We start from the raw sequence: 16,989 nt of genomic DNA, 5'->3' as shown, positions 1-16,989 counted from the left end.
ATCCCAATCTGAAGTTAACCACCATGTTGAATGTGGCTCTCTTGCTTTTTCCCACAGGACAAGCAGATTCATTATGGGGCACTGTGGTCTCCTTTTCATCTCGCTGAGATCACCCCTGTGGGGAGTATCAACACTGAGAGCCACATCTGACGCTCTCTTGTCCCTCTTTAAACATTGAAATAGTGTTCTGCCATATTGTTGTGTGTGTTTTTTTTAATCTGGTCTGCTTCATAATGCAGCGGCTTGGAAACTGCCAGAGGACTAAAAGATCTCTGTGGAGAAAGGAGATGATCAATTTCTTGGGGAAAACCCCCCCCCCCCCTCGCAGCTCCCTGACCCCCCACCCCCCTAGCATCTTCCTCCTCACTTCAACTAGCCATAATTATTTTTGCAAAGGAGCTCCAGAAAAAGAAACACACAGAGTAATTTCTCTTGCCCAGTTATGAAAAGCTCATTAAAATGGGCCAGGAACAAACAAAGCTGTTCCTGTGAGGCCCCTTTTCAAATTCATTTCATAATTTCCCTCTGTTTTAATCATTTATATCAATTAATCATTCCTTGGTGAAAAAGATATTCTTCACCATCTTCTGTGGTTTTTTTGTTCTAGCGAGAGAGAGGCTTGATGAGAGTGTCAGGAGAACGAGGCTCAAACCAAGGTGGAGTAGCATCGGCTTTGCCAAAGGGAAATCAGCTTGATGCGGCAAAATCTCTTTGGAGCTTGCGAGAATAATTAAACAATTAAAGTCAAGAAAAAGATCATCTTTATACATCTGATTTCTTTCTAATGAAGCCGGGGGCATCTTATAATGAAGCTGTTTTGTCATGTAAAACCACTGCACCAATCTCAAACAACACTTCTCCAAACAAACTTTTCTCCAATAGAAAACACTTTTCAGTTTATCTGAAGACGTCACTTGTTTTTTCACCGAACAATTGGATGCTGCCGCCTTTCTTCTGCTAAAAGCTGTGCATGAAAGAGGAGGAAATCACTTCTTTTTCAACATAATGCTAAAAAGCATGTCAGCACCACTTTATTGTTATCAAAGGTGCTGCGACTGCTTCAACTTTATCTTGTCTTTGAAGAGAAAACTAAGCTGTATAAGGATGAATGAACCAAAGCATCTCAGCCAAATCGAGGTCTTGCAGATTAGCCTTAATAGGTGTTGAAACCAATGACCTGAGGCTTAATGAGGTTGTAAACGACAGCAGGCCTTGCTGCGATTATTTTCAGTGACAGACGATGGCGCCACTACGCAGCTATTAGGCCTTGATATTTCCCAGAGGTTGGAGTCACCCTCGGTAAACTAAGTAGTTATTGAATGTCAACTAATTAAAGTCAGACGTGAGATGAATACGATTTAGGGGATGTTGCTATGCAGCGAGTATTTCGAAAATGGGGAAAAAAAATCCTTATTTAAAAGAAATACAAATGTATTTAAATGATTTTAATAAGGATATTGATGCATGCAAGTCTTTTTACGAATATTACATATGATCAAAGAACATTTTTGGCCTAAATTACAAGATTAATTATTGCAGCTAATTAAAAAGGACACACGATAATAAACGGTGTTATTCTGAGAGTGCTTTGAGGATATTTTAGGGGTTTCCGGCAGGTTTTGCAGCCTCTTCAGGGCCTTAATATCAATGTTTGTGAGAGTGCGCTTTTACCTATCCTCTCGCACCTTTTCGGTCCGTCTCCACAATTCATCTCCGCCGTTTCCATCCCTTTGCGTGTCCAACTCAATCTCACCTCCCTCTGATTGGCTGGATTTGTTATTCCTCTTAAATGGACTGTGCGCTGATTGGCTGCTGCGGCACCTTCGTCACGCGGCTAAAAGGGGTTTTTACTGGAGGTTTCTTCCTGTCAGCGACACATGTAGAACAAGCAGCTAACGGGACCCACGGAGCAGACCGGAGGAGAGTCAATTATAGCCTCTCTGCCAGAACCTCGTTATTTCTTTTTCCCTGCTTGCCTTTTTTCTGTGTGCCAAAAACACGCACTTCTTTTCGCTCTGAGGACATTACGGCACGCACAGACCTGTAATCAGAGCTTGCAATGGACTCCTTTTGTTACAGCGAAAAACAGAGCAGTAAAACAGCAACAGTCAAACGGGAACCATCCAGTGGAAATACTATCTGATAACTCCATTTGCTCGGCGCTCCGCTTGTTGCCTTGCCCAGAGAAGTATCCGAGCTGGAGGCCGACCCCTGCGCGGCAGTGTCTCCGCGTTTTACCTGTACTTTACTGGGACTCTTGCGTACCTGTTTACCTTCCTACCCTGCCGGCCAACAACTTTACAACCATTACTCTCAAACGAGACAAACGAGGTAGGGTTGTTTGTTGATATTCTGCTGCATGGTGACTCGTGAGAATGTCTTTAATGTCTGTTTTTAATTCTTGTTTACGCTGGAAACGAGGGGTTATCGGCTTTGCTTCGTTGGTGTGTTGAATGCTTGCGGTGATATTTAACAGCCTTGGTCGACATTATCTCTTCCCTCCTAATCCCACATTTTCACACATTTTACGTCGCAATAACACTAATGTGATGCTACATTTCTTTTATTTCCCACTAAAAAGCAGCAGACAGGACCTTTTAGCACATGGCTGCCTGATGTGTTTTTTCTCCCTTCTCCCCCTCTCGCTCTCTCTCTCTCTCTCTCTCTCTCTCTCCCTCTCTCGCTCTTTCTCTCCTTTCTATTTCCATGACTTGCGCCCAAATTGCCTGCCCGTGTAATTACTTGAGTTAGCCCATTTAAGTTAAAAGCCACCCCCACCCTCCTCCTCCTCCTCCTCCTCGCCTCCTATCCCCTCCATCCCTCAGCAGAAAAAAAGAAAAACTCCTCTCTGAATGAAACTTGACGATGGTCCGTCTTGTTTATCCAGGGAGTCACTTTCAGGTCGGCCTTTTGATTCATCTCCTTTTAGATTTAATCAGCACTAAGGTACGCTGTGGTTTTTTTTCCCTAAGAGCCATCGCTAATGGGCTTACTGAATGCTTTTCTGTGTGCACCCCCCACCCCTCCCACCTCCTCCACAACTCTAATTAGCCTACCTGCCTTTCAACAAAGATTTGGCTTTATCCATGTAGTCTGCCTCACCAAATTGGAGAGGATTACATGTGAATGAAACCACATTAATTTTGTGGTTTGAACAAATGTCTGCATTGCATCAGATTAAAACACTTAACATCATGACAGAAGATCTGTGGTTTGTCTGCTCCATTAAGGTGCTGTTAAGTGCTGGTTGCAACTCAGATCATATTTATATCCCTGCGGGTCAAAGGCCTTGCATGCATCAAGTGTTGGTAAACACAGCAAGCAAATGTGTTTCTTCTGTCACTTTAAATTCAGCATTTTCATACAGTTTTCCTTTGTGTCTTGCTATAATAATCACCACCTCAGCAGCTTTTCAAACTGCAATAGAGTGAGGAATTGTTCGCTGAAGTATTGGGCAAGCTTTTTAGAATTTCTCAAGACAGTTCAACAAAAGCGCGCTCTGCATAATTGTTCCTCTTGCTCCCGGTGTTATCAGTTAACAGACATTCATCACGAGAGGTCCAGTAGCACGGGGATGACACAGGGAGATCAAGGGCAGATTAGTTCGCTAAATGACTCGTAGATCTGTTGTAGTGGAGCAGGACTCAGAGCGGTTCCCCTTAATGAGATTTGCTTTTGTGCTTTGGTGGGTTTTCAGCTGTTTAAATCCAAAAAGATGAGGGGAAAAGGAAGTTTGTGGGTTTGGACTGTTAAATTAGATAAATTGACTTTTTGTTTGTGGTATACATGATCCAATTACCCTGTTGTGGAAGGATCGAAGAGCCCTGTGACCCTTCCCAGTTCCTGACCTGATTGTATACAAAACAATACTGGCAAACACAGGATCAGCAACAGATTGTAAACATCATCTCTTCTGTGTGTGTTGTTTCTTAGGGACAATGGTGAATCCTGGAGGCAGCAGCCAGCCACCACCGGTGGGCACAGGTTCCCTGTCCTGGAAGCGGTGTGCGGGCTGCGGGGGCAAAATCGCAGACCGTTTCCTCCTCTACACCATGGACAGCTACTGGCACAGCCGATGCCTCAAGTGCTCCTGCTGCCAGGCCCAGCTGGGCGAAATCGGCACGTCTTGCTACACAAAAAGTGGCATGATCCTCTGTAGAAACGACTACATCAGGTGAGAGAAATACTTATTTTTGTAAGGTTATTGCTGTCCTATTGTTACAGCTTAAATCATTGCTTGAATTTTAACAAAAAAACATCAGATAACGTATCTTTTAAAAGACCTGGATTATATTAAGAACTCATCTCTAGACCAAGTTAGAAACAGACAAAAAAAAACATGGCTCAGTTAACAGCTCTTTGCTTGTCATGCAACAATCAGCAAAGTTGGGCGTATTTCTTTGTAACATGTGTCTCAAATTCTACTAATTCTTTAGAGCATTCTGGTTTAAGTCTCCCTGCTCTGTCCTGGAGGAGGTCAAACACACTGACATGTTGACAGAGTGCAAAGCAGAAGAGGTACTCTGCAGACCATCTGCATGTCTGTCCTGCTTGCTGTACATGGTCAACCGGAGGACATTGAATTGGTCCTGTTGGATTTCTGTTTGCGCTGAAGACACAAACAGAAAGTCAGACACGGATCATTGTTTTATTTTTTGCTCTGTTTTTGTTTAGCTGAGAAGCATGACTTCATTAGCAAAGAGGGCCTTTTTAAATATTGTAGTAGGTGTGCCAGACACCAGAGCTTATTGAAGACACCCTTATTCTGGTAATGTAGACCAGACTGATGTCACAGCGCAGGGCACAGGTTACCTGAAGTTCAAAAAGTTTATTGAGTCCCTTTGGGGTGCAAAAACAGTGTTAAGTTGGACCTTTAATTACTAGATTTGACTGCCGTTTTCTGACACTTTGTACCTTTTACAAGTGAAATAATCCTGTTTTTATAAATAATAAAACATGCACATTTATGTGTGGACACAGTTCATTTCTTTTGCGTTGATTGTCTAAGAGATGGAACTGCGCTACAGTCAACATGTTACACTGCTGTTAAATCTGCACCAATAATTAGAAAAAATCTAAAGTGTGTCTGTGCGCTCTGCAACACCCACCTCATGAAAAGGATGAGGGAGTCAATGGGGTACTTCATTCATAATGGGACTATAACGTAATTAAAATTGGAAAGGGGGAAAATGTGGATACACCTTTCCACTTGTAATGAGAGCATGCTTGGTGGAAGAGCTAAAACGCATATTATGGAACCATGAGATCTCAGTGGAGATAAAGGAGCGAGGAGGGGGGGAGGGAAAAAAAAACATCTGACAGTGAGTCTACACAATTAAATGCTTTAATTATAGTCCCCCTCCATTTCCTTTAGTCCTGATGGGTTTTATCTAATGAGATCTGGTCCCTGGCTTGTATCCGCTCCCAATGACGTGTCCGAAATGAATGAGAGCCACACTGCAAACAAAACATTTAATTAACCAAATTGGCTTTTGAGAGAGAGCAAGAGAGAAAGACAGATAGAGAAGGGGGATTATTGCGAAGGCCATTTGCTGCTGTTTCCCCCCCCCCCATCTTAAAGAGGCAGACTCATTTTTATAATAGACTGCTAAAGTGCACGTACGACATACATTTTTAAGCAGCTCCAAACTTATACCAATAAATGTGATGTGAAAATGCTCATATGATTGATCTAGGGTCGAACACATCACATCAGAGCTATAATGGGATGTATGCCTGGCTTGGGATGATACCAATCTCCCATCAATCAAGTGCAGATATTACTAAACATCACAAGACGAGCTCCCTGTCTGTGCTTTCATGTCAAACTTGAAGCCAAAGTTGGATCATGTTGTTCTAAGCTGGAGGTGATATTATTTCTGCGGGCTGCTAGTAGAGGGAGAATTAATTTACTTGTGGCTGCTGGATTCAGGGAGAATGCTGTCCCCCTTAATTGAATAAGCCTAGGTAATTAAATGGCACTTTTCCAATAGAACGTGTGAGGTAAATCTAATAGTTGGTTATTTAATATCACTTTGAAGTCTGCCCACTCAAGCACTATGACAGCACAAGAGAATGTGAACTATTAGGCCGGGGAAAAAAACGGGATCTCAGAAATTAATTAAATCGCATGCAATTTAGGGGAAACGTTTATCTTGATTTGTCATAACAGAATTAATTCAAGGCCTTCAATTCACTTGGGGCCAGATCTGTTACTCTGAATTAACCAAGTGTAATTTGGCTGATCCCCCTCCACCACAGCCACCCTCCATCCTCCACGCTTGCGCACACACACACACACACACACACACACACACCTCTCCCCATCCCCCGCCTCCCAAAACACATGCACATACACAGATCCATGCGCACCCTCCCTCATCCTCGCAATCTCCCCATCCCCACCCCATCCCACCCTGTCCCCGGCCCCTCCACCCTTCCCTCTAATGCAGCTCTTGCCATTATGCAAAGCCTCGCTTCAGTATCAATATGGCCTTAGTGCTTTTAAGGTGCTTTGGCTGCTGATGTAGAGAGGCATTTTTAATGGACTGTGTTGCAGAAATCATTGTTGTGGGGTAATTTTACCCCACTCAAAGGCCTTGGTGAATGAGGTCTGCATTTACCAGACAGCCTAGCAGCAAAGCCATGCTATATTTCACCTGGCAGTCAGTGCTGAAATGAAATCCAATAGTCATTGCCTGTATAGACAACAGACAGCTCCAAATGTGTTTTTTCGTTTGTTATTTAATTTAATCAAACGCGATGGTCGCAGCAAAGTCTCATCCGCAGGGGAGGAAAACAGATAAATCAAGATAAAGCCCCTCTCCAGAAACATCTTACCAAGCGCTGATTTCTTTAGGAGGGAAAAGCTGAAACCAGATGTGTCACTGCAATTAAAGAGTCCCTTGGCCTTAATTATAGCGACCCGGGTTGTCTACTTCACCTCGGCGCTGTAGGTCACTTGCAGAGGAGGCCATTACAGCCCAAGTTCAAGCTGATATAGCAACTTAATTGAGCACCTAAAGGCTTTGGCTCCTTAAATCAAATTCTATCAAGAGCTTTCCCTTGGTAAAAATAATTAACCTGGTATGGGTGAAATATAAATGGCGTAGTCTTGGTTTCTTTTTCGACACAGGAAGCTCCTGGAGGAATAAATTTAACTTGAACACAAGGAACATATTTCCAATTTGAGCAAAGTTTGAATATCAGAACGAGGAAGCTTTATTATGCGGGGGAAAGTGTAGTTTTGCTTCCCCACACATTGCACGAGCATAAGAGTCTTAAAGCAAAGGCCTATATGTTCATTTCCACTATCATGTTTGTCCCAGTGAAAGCAGGGAATTGGCAGCGTTGTGACGACAGTCTCCAGTTAATTAGTTTCTGAAATTGAGTTTTGATGGAGCCTTTCCAAATGATGCCAAGACAAAATTTGCTTCTGCCTCGGCTGTCTTATTGAAAGCCATTTCTGTGTCCCCTTTGCAAAGAGCTCTGGCTTGTTTGTTCGTCAATATATCTAACAACTGCCTGGGTTAGAGTTGGGATGGAAGAAGCATCCATTCCCTCGTTCAGTCTCTGAGCGAATTTGTTAAATACTTTATGTAAAATTGTTCTCAAGAATGTCAGAACATTAAAAAATGTAATTCCTACATGCGTTTCCACTTGTTCCTAATTTTTTCTTTAACTTTATGTGATGCACATACACCAATGTTAACCACTCCCCCCACCCCCTCCCTATCCCTTTCTTTTTTCCCTCCCTCTCTCCCCTTCTCTTCTCTCCGGAGCATGTCAGATGCCGTGCTCTTATTTGATTGCTTAGGAAAAGTGCAGTGATAGAGCAAACACCCGGTGAGATATGATGACAAATGGGTCCAGATCCCAGTAAATTACTTTCTGCTCAAATCGAAATTTCATTCAGTTTGCTGCTCACCGAGATGAAGTAATCTAAATTGTGGACTCAGAAGGAAGATAGAAAGGAAGCTGGAGCAAGCATTTCATTATCAAGAGGCAGAGGGAAGGAGAGAGGGTGGGAGGGAGAGAGAGAGAGAAGGTTAGGGACGAAAGAGATGAGCAGAAGCAAATCTAAAGTGTTGACACCATGATTGAAAAGGTTAACCCATGCACATTATATATCAACCCGAGTAGCTACGGGTTTCTAATGGAAACGCGGCACTGACAGAGCGTTCACAGGAGTCCTAATGGCAAAAGCACTATGTCTCCGCCTAGATGTACAATCAAATCCTCTTAGGTCCTGATTGCTTATGTTCCAGGTTATTATTAGGTTGCAAAAAATGTGCAGGAAAAGTAATATGCAGTTTCAGTGCGAGATGCTTGTGGGGAGCAGAGAGGAGGAGGAGGATGATTCATTTTTACATGGATTTTGTGATGGTTTTCTATTTCTTCATCCTGTTGTTATCCCTTCTTTTTTGATTCTCCTGTATGTTTTCCCTGAGAGTTAGAAATGCTGCTGAGGGAAAGTGAACATACAGGAGTTGTGATCCCATTTAATACTCAGCGGAAAAAAAGTGTGGATGCCACGGTTCATTACACGGGGCGATGCAGAGCTGAACAATGGTACTGAAGTAACACTTTGTCTCCTCCTATTTTTCCTTTCTCTCAGATTATTTGGAAACAGCGGAGCCTGCAGCGCTTGTGGTCAGTCCATTCCAGCCAGTGAACTGGTGATGAGGGCGCAAGGCAACGTGTACCATCTCAAGGTAAACTTTCCTCCGAGAAGCTTTGTAGTCTTTAAGACTGAATATTTGTAGTCTTTAAGTTGGAAACTTTGTAGTTTTTAAGTTGGAAGCTTTGTAGTCTTTAAGACTGAAGCTTTGTAGTTTTTAAGTTGGAAGCTTTGTAGTCTTTAAGGCTGAAGCTTTGTAGTCTTTAAGACTGAAGCTTTGTAGTTTTTAAGTTGGAAGCTTTGTAGTCTTTAAGGCTGAAGCTTTGTAGTCTTTAAGACTGAAGCTTTGTAGTTTTTAAGTTGGAAGCTTTGTAGTCTTTAAGGCTGAAGCTTTGTAGTCTTTAAGACTGAAGCTTTGTAGTTTTTAAGTTGGAAGCTTTGTAGTCTTTAAGGCTGAAGCTTTGTAGTCTTTAAGACTGAAGCTTTGTAGTCTTTAAGACTGAAGCTTTGTAGTTTTTAAGTTGGAAGCTTTGTAGTCTTTAAGGCTGAAGCTTTGTAGTCTTTAAGACTGAAGCTTTGTAGTCTTTAAGACTGAAGCTTTGTAGTTTTTAAGTTGGAAGCTTTGTAGTCTTTAAGACTGAAGCTGTGTAGTCTTTAAGGCTGAAGCTTTGTAGTCTTTAAGACTGAAGCTGTGTAGTCTTTAAGACTGAAGCTTTGTAGTCTTAAAGATTGAAGCCTTGTGGTTAAACAATGTCTCTCTATATTTTCCTGCCATTGTTTGTTTAGCTGCAGCTTTAGGTGGTGAGCTAGTGCACACACACATACAGGGATAATAGAGTCTCATCTTCTTGAATAGATAGTCCAATCCTTTTATAGCTTGTGTTGATCAAGATGTTCCATTAAATCAGTAAATAAATAAAAAACGCTTGTTGTTAATGACAATATAAAAATAACACTGATGACATTAGCAAGACAACCAATCATTTTATCATATAGGTGTTAAGATGCAAATATACTGATTCTGTAAACAAGGGGATGTCTTTCTACTGAATATGAAAATATCCTGTGTTTTAAAGTTGTTTTTCTAAATGAAAACCGATAAGTTTGATCTCCATTTGTAATGATCACAGTCTCTGCAACACCATGGAACAAGTGTCTGTGCAGTCTAAGTAAAGGAAGAAACCTTTCCCGTTATCAGTAAAAACACTGAGTTTCGACTTTTGAAAAGTTGAAAGTTGAAGTAGAAAACGATGAGTATAACTTATTCTGAAAACAAAGTCAAGTCCAAATGTTTCAAATGTCGCCCAAAAGATACAAAACACAAGTTATGTATTTAAAATATCTTTACTAGCGGCTTGAATTGGTTGGAAAAGTTGACTGAACATCAACAGATAAATAATCTGCATCTTTTGTAATACACAAATAATTGCTGAAGGTTTTTTTTTAATAGCAAATGGTCCAAACATCAGCTTGCTTTAGCTCTTTGATGTTGAGAAATACTGTTTTTACACATCTTTCATGATAGACATTAGTATCTTGTGTTTTACTTTGCGTTATGTTCTTTAGTTTAAACACCAAACTATTACTCAACTAGTCAAGAAAAAGGTATTTGCCACCTATAACGCTCACAGTTGTGGTTCCATGTTTACATTTACTCATGCCGTTGTTCACTCGAAGGTGTTGTTTCATAATAGGAATGTGTGCAGCCTCTGGGTCCTCAGGCCTTGTTTTGATCGGTTCTCTCTCTGCCTGCTCTCGCAGTGTTTCACATGTTCCACCTGCCGGAACCGGCTCGTCCCCGGGGATCGGTTCCACTACATCAACGGCAGCCTGTTCTGCGAACACGACAGACCCACAGCACTCATCAACGGACATTTGAGTTCACTGCAGACGAACCCACTACTGCCCGACCAGAAGGTAAGCACCCCATCCTCCTCCTCCCTTTTTTTCCGAGCGTTGAGAGTTCTTTGTGATCACATTTCAAAGTGATAATAGACGCAGCAGGCTTCAAAGTAAAGGACAAGTCAGTAAAAGGTTGTCATCAGTCAGCTGGAGTCATTAGCAACAAAAAGAAAAACATCTGTAATTTTCACGGCAACATTTCTCACTCTGTCTATATTGATGTCGTCAATGCAACTTCACTGCAAGGCATGCGCTGGATATTAAATCTCACAGAGAGGAGATGCATTTTTATTCTTAGACAGCTGATGGATTTTGCCATCATTCTTCTTCGCAGGACACGCACCCACAAAAAAATCTGTATTAACCGTCAGCACAAAACATGTGAAAATGATTGTTTTGTGCTGCTGTCCTCACACTCAGTTTGTTATGAGCTCGCACAATATTTGACTCATCTTGAATTTATTTTCTGTCCAGAGCCAAAGTTCTGATTGTGCTGAGAAATGATGCTCGCTGCCATTCCTACAGAGTGTTTTAAACTGCATTTGACTACTGTATCAACATGACTAGGATCACCTGTGCTAAGTTATTACACCAAGGCCAAAAATATGTAACCAAGGCCCTGAGGTTGAACACAGACAGCAAGCTGCAGCAGCCAGTATATCATGGAAGCTGTCATCATGGCTTCTCCCCTGATTTGATCTTGATGCCTCCAGTGAAAGCAAAACAGAAGGCCTAATCATATACGAAGGATAACTTCATTCTTCGGGATAGCTTCATTCTGCCCGCAGGAGATATAATCATTTTTGCCTCACAACAAGGAGCTTTATTGATACCTTGTCTGCACACACAGCACACAGAGAGATATGGCAGGCTGTTTGGAGTGTGTCACAGTCTGACTGAAAGAGGAATTATATTGTTGGGAGCATGCATTTCACCTTGAGTGGTTTTGTGAGTAGAGGAGAGGTAGAACTCCATTAAGCCCCCCACCATCCCCCCTCCCTCCACGTCACAGGCCTTTTAAGGGCTTGTCACTTCTACAAATCAGCTCTTAGAGCTCTTAGAGCTCCTCACATTCAAATTGAAAGCCGTTGCATTATCTAGCTTAATTTTAAATGTCTGTTTAAGTCCTTACTCCCACCCCTGATGTCTCTTGTAGCGTGGCTGGTGTAGTAAATATGAGGCCTCATTGTTTATTTATGCGCTAACATCAATTGTAGTGAAAACTGCTGAATTATTGATGCTAAAATGCAATCTGAATATTGGCCCTGGTGCTTTAATTATAGCAGAGAGAGAGAATTATTAAATAAACAGAGACACATCGCTCAGTGGGAACAGTCTCAGGATGCTTTTGTTATCTCGCTGAGTGAAATAAGCAGAATTAGCCTGCTGCTGAAGCACTTTATCACATAAACATTTCTTCTGCTCTAACAGAATGTGGACAGCCTTGAATAACACAGACGTACAGTAGGATAACAGCTCTCCAAATCAATAAACCTCATGTATCCTCAACAGCACAACACAGCCTGGTTTAGCAGGGAGAAAATGAAGCAGTAACTGCTCATAAGGAAACACAGGTTTATCTACAGAACACTGTTCTGATTATGTGCCATTTCGCCGTGACATAATTGGTGTCCGCGTTGGTTTGGTACGACATTCGATGCTCCGTTATTAAGCTTTCTTCCCAGCTTCTTCCTAATCTCTTTGTTCAGAACAGACAAATTACCTCTCTCATATGGAGCTGCTTTGACCCAGGGGAGTGAGACCCTCCCAGCGTCAGTCACTTTAATTAGCCCCCAAGTAGGAGTTTGCAATTACTAATAGACTGAAGCCCTCCTAGTGATTTGAGGGATGAAGGGAAAAGTAAATCAACCCTTAGAATCATAAAGAAGAAAGAGGAAAAAAAAAAACATCTCTCTGTTTCACAGGACTTAACATCTCCTGCAGTTATGTGTGAGCGCGGTTATAATTATACCAAAGAGAGATCGCTTCATGGATGCACTTTTAAGTTAATGCAAAGTAAATGGGACACCAGATGGTTTTCAAAGCCTGGCTGATCAATAAATTAAACAGTCGAGCTGTTGGAAAGTTGACTCATCAGGGTGAAATATTTATGGCATTTTTCTGAACTGATACTCTTAATGAGGGCCCGAAATGTTAAAATGTTCTATTTTTCATCTCTCATTATTCAGGTGTGTTAGACGGGAGCCGTGCAGGAAGCAGAATGTGTGCCTTCATTTTAGCCCTTACTCATTGTCACCCGAGACAGCGTGGATCAGCAGCACCCCAGCCTTTTAGCTGTGCTCCCGGGCCCTTTCGTCCTAAAGGGATCCTCCGCCCATCTTACCAGTATCCTGACTTTTTATTTCTGCAAACCCCATGCCCAACGCTCAACCTTCAACCGTGGCTTTTCCCCAAATATGGGCGGATACTTGCACTTACGTACCTGAATCGGAACAGTGGGGACTTCATGACCTTGGAATTTAAAAAAAAAAAAAAAAAAAAAAAAAAAAATGGGGGACTATCAGAATCCAAGGGGACTCTTCAGAGAGAGAAATTACATAACATGCAAAAGGATGTTGTGATGGAAAGAGAAAAAGACTAATGAGGTTAAAGCAATGCAGGCTTTCAACTCTGCATATTTGTTAAAAAAAAAAAGACATTCGGGGGGCAATCCGGGAACTTTTCTTTTTTTGTCTCGCTTCCTTTTCTATCCTTATTTCCCAACAACATGGTGTTTCCACTTTATATATTTTAAGTGTTGTCAAAGGGGAATGTGTTTTTTTTGGTGGTCTCTCTCTATATATATAAAAAGATGGGGTTTTAAAAAAATCTGTGGCTTTTTGTGGAAAACAAATCATGAACACTCTCTTGGTGTATTTGTAAAACTACCATGTATGTACAGTATGCATGTAAATGTTGTTGTCCAGGCGTGGCTACAGTACATCTGACCCTCCGCACTCAGCTCCAGTCCTCCTCCCTCCTCCCTCCTCCCTCCCTCCCCCCCGAAAACCTGAATCCCTGGCAAACTGAAGAAATTTGCTCATAGTCAGTATCGTAGAGATCATCACCAACATATAAATGCTGAATGAAAGAGAAATTTATTTGTGATATTTTCCGAGACATTTGCTCCAGTATGGTGTATTTAATTAATAAAAATATGGAAGATTTAAAGCCTCCTTTAATTCATTTGAAAACTATTGAATTGTTATTCAAAGTCACAATTTGCTTGATGTGGGATGACTGAATTTTAGAAAAATGGATTAATGCTACTTCACATGTTAAGTGCGGTTTTAGAGGTGCTTGATTTGATTCATTTATCTTTTAGGTTGTGGCTGTTTCTCACAAGCAACCCAAAAAAAATGTTCTTCCCCTAAACCTAACCGAGCGATGAAAGCTTCAATCTTTACAGTTTGGTTAAAGTTGGGTACCAAACGTTGAGAGGAAAAGATCTTATTTTAGTCTCAGTATTAACATACAAAACTATGATCCAGATGTCTGAACACAGACACCCCCATAGCTTTTGTAAGACATCCTTTAGTGCATCTTGATTTCAATATATTTCAGCACTTTTTAGTTGGACATATTTTCCAATATAACACTGTAATGTTTCTCTTGGAGTTTATTATCAGTCATGTCAAAGTCATTTGAGAATCTCCACCAGTCCAGTGTTGGCCGAAGTAAAGTTACAAGGAGAACAAATCATATAACAAACACATCCTGTTTGTTTAAACTTTGGGATAAGAACAAAATTAGATTAATAATGAACATTTTCGTTGTTTTTTTTTTTTCAATCTTACCCGAAAGACTGCCAAGACTGCCAAACGCTTGCAGACAAGAACGCCTGTCAGGCACACAACACACACACTAAATGCTGTGTTTTTGAGAGTCTCTACTTCACACACATTACACTGTGACAGTGTTTTCTTGATTCCCTTGTTTCCACTTTAAAGCATTTCACGGCTGTCTTTATGTCTGAATTACATAATTACTCCAAGATCCCATTTGCCCAAGTGCTGAAGAATGCATCTCTCAAGCAGAAGCCTGATATTGAGTGCATGACTTGTCAGTCTCACCATTGAAAATCCTCCATTCAGGATCCTGCAGTGCTGCCATTCAATTTCCAACCCAGCAATCATCAAGGCGCATGATGAGCATCTAACTGAAAATGGATAAACATGTATCCTCTCTCTCTGTTCAAATGACCGTTTGCTATTCATCACTCTAATACCTGACAGAAATGGAGGAAAATGTCCCTTTGAAGATTCAATTACTGCAGAGAGGGAGAGAGGTGTCTCTCTTTGGCAGACACAAATTGAATGGGCTATTTGCAGAACAAATTGGTGTTTGAAGTCCTTGCAAGACCTAATAGGTCTGAAGGAGGAACCCGGTAATGGCTGATGCGCTTATCTGTGGAGAGTCTGGGCCCCTCATGAGCCCGCCGCCGCCGCCACTGAAACAATGCTGCTGTACAGGAGAAGACTTTTATGCAAAAATCCGCTCGTCTACAAGAGGAAATAGGCCGAAAGAGTAAACAGACTTTTGTGTTCTATAATGGGGTCTCAACAGGACTAAAACCTTGCAAGGCTCAAAGAAATCGATCTGTTCTGAATACCAATGTGTCTGAAAATATCTCCCACAGAACAACCCTAAATCTGGTGAGCTGTTAATGCTGAAACAAGAGTCCTACTGAGCATCAACTTTTGTTGCAATCACTTAAGATCTTTCTTCAGATCATTAAAACATATATACTCTACATTCAGCATGCAAAGCCATTTGACAGTCATCAACCACTCTTCAATTTTGCAATGGATAAGAGAAGCACACACCAATTGTGTATGTTGAACATGAACCATATTACATATTTATTCAATATTCACACAACATACATAAGAAGAAAAGGGGAATTCTTCTCATGAAAAAGCGCTCAAGTGTGCTTAGGGCTTTGCTTAAAGGCACCTAAGCAGTGCATGGGAAGTGAACCGGCCACTCTACAGCAACCAGTCCCAACTTTCATACAAACAAGGTCCAAACAAGGTCTTGAGCATGCAACCCTCTGGTTTCAAACCCTGAGTCCCTACAGATTTGGCTGCTGCCTCTTCCTATATGAAGCTGCACAACCCTAGAGCTTCAAAAAACATTGTTGGCTAAAGGTATGGCCTCAGTCCCAGTAGGTAACATGCCACTGCACACACCAGGTCTATTGTGTATCTAGATGTAAATCCAACAGCATAACAGTAAATAGTGACAGTGTATGATACCGAGGCTTTGCACATTGATGCTCAGACCGATATAATATGGTCTGTATTAGGGAACATTTGTAGTTAGTTGCCAAAGAGCTTTCTAACTTGCCAAACACAAACGCATGGACTCACTTTTCCCGATCATGTGTGGACAGGACTTTTGTAAGTGTTGCAATAATCTAGAATAATAAGGCTGACGCTGTGACTGATTTAGTATGACTGCCGTCATTTTTGTCCAAGACAACACCCAGGTTTCTGGCCTGACTCACAGTGGTAACAAAAGAATTAAGGTTTGAAAACAGCCCTGTTCAGCACTCCTGCGTTTATTGAAATTAAACGCAGGAGTTTGCAGGACATGTGCAATTCTAAAAGTAAGTAAATGAATTAAATAAAGTTAAATTTTGGAGCCCAACCTCACATTTCAGGTCATTCCAAAGCTCCACTCTTTTACTGCAAATGCACAAAAGCAGCACATCCAGATTACCATGAACATAAAACAATCTTAAGGGATAATTCTGCTCTTTCACGTGGCGTTTAAATGGACCTTTGGCTGGACGTCCTATGAACCACTTAAAACTGGAATATTTGGGGAATAGCTATGCAAACATTATGAAAATGTAGACAGCATTAAGACTTAGATGACTGCAAAATGCATCAAAAACATCATCCTCATGTAGCTTAACTGCTGCATTTGATTTAATGTCTTTTAGGATGATTTGATTATGAAACATGTTGCAGTTCACATCCATGGTTGATGTTTTGATGGAGCTGATGACAGTCCATGCATTCCACTTTCACCTGCTTATTAAAGGCCTGTCAGGCCAAAGAAGCCTTTGAGTATCAGATTTTTTTTTTAATGAATTATCCTTTAAGTTGATTTTGGGTTTGATTTGCTTTTAAGTGCCCTCAGTAATCCACATCATAACAACACTATGTCGTGCTACTAACGTTGGCCTTTTCCATTATGAAATCCGCTTGGTTCCATTAAGCTGTTTACTCTCTCTCTCTCTCTCTCTCTCTCTCTCTCTCACTCTCCCACACACAAATATAAGCTGTACACATGTGGCACACACACAAACATTTTATACGTCTCCCTTTTTCAAATCAACTTATTGAACAAGTCAAATAGGTCAACCCTAGACTCAGTGAATTTATATAAAAAAACTCTTTTTACACATAATCCATATGTGAGAATTTGCTTTGATGTGGCAAGCCAGAGTGAGGGCT

General features: G+C 41.3%; 1 protein-coding gene across 1 annotated transcript; it reads left to right on the top strand.

Annotated features, from left to right (window-relative positions):
* The first annotated feature begins 1,864 nt into the window (after nucleotides 1-1,864).
* On the top strand, nucleotides 1,865-13,693 carry lmo4b (LIM domain only 4b). Its single transcript, XM_020630767.3, has 5 exons — nucleotides 1,865-2,331; nucleotides 3,934-4,174; nucleotides 8,618-8,714; nucleotides 10,382-10,537; nucleotides 12,712-13,693. Exons 2-5 carry the CDS (start codon nucleotides 3,939-3,941, stop codon nucleotides 12,718-12,720), a joined length of 498 nt encoding a protein of 165 aa, XP_020486423.1. The 5' UTR covers nucleotides 1,865-2,331; nucleotides 3,934-3,938; the 3' UTR covers nucleotides 12,721-13,693.
* Nucleotides 13,694-16,989: the final 3,296 nt, after the last annotated feature.

The sequence above is a fragment of the Labrus bergylta genome, chromosome 6 (assembly GCF_963930695.1).
Source record: "Labrus bergylta chromosome 6, fLabBer1.1, whole genome shotgun sequence".
In the NCBI taxonomy this organism is placed as follows: Eukaryota; Metazoa; Chordata; class Actinopteri; order Labriformes; family Labridae; genus Labrus; species Labrus bergylta.
The sequence above is the reverse complement of the archived record's forward strand: the minus strand, read 5'-3'. Positions and strand labels throughout refer to the sequence as shown.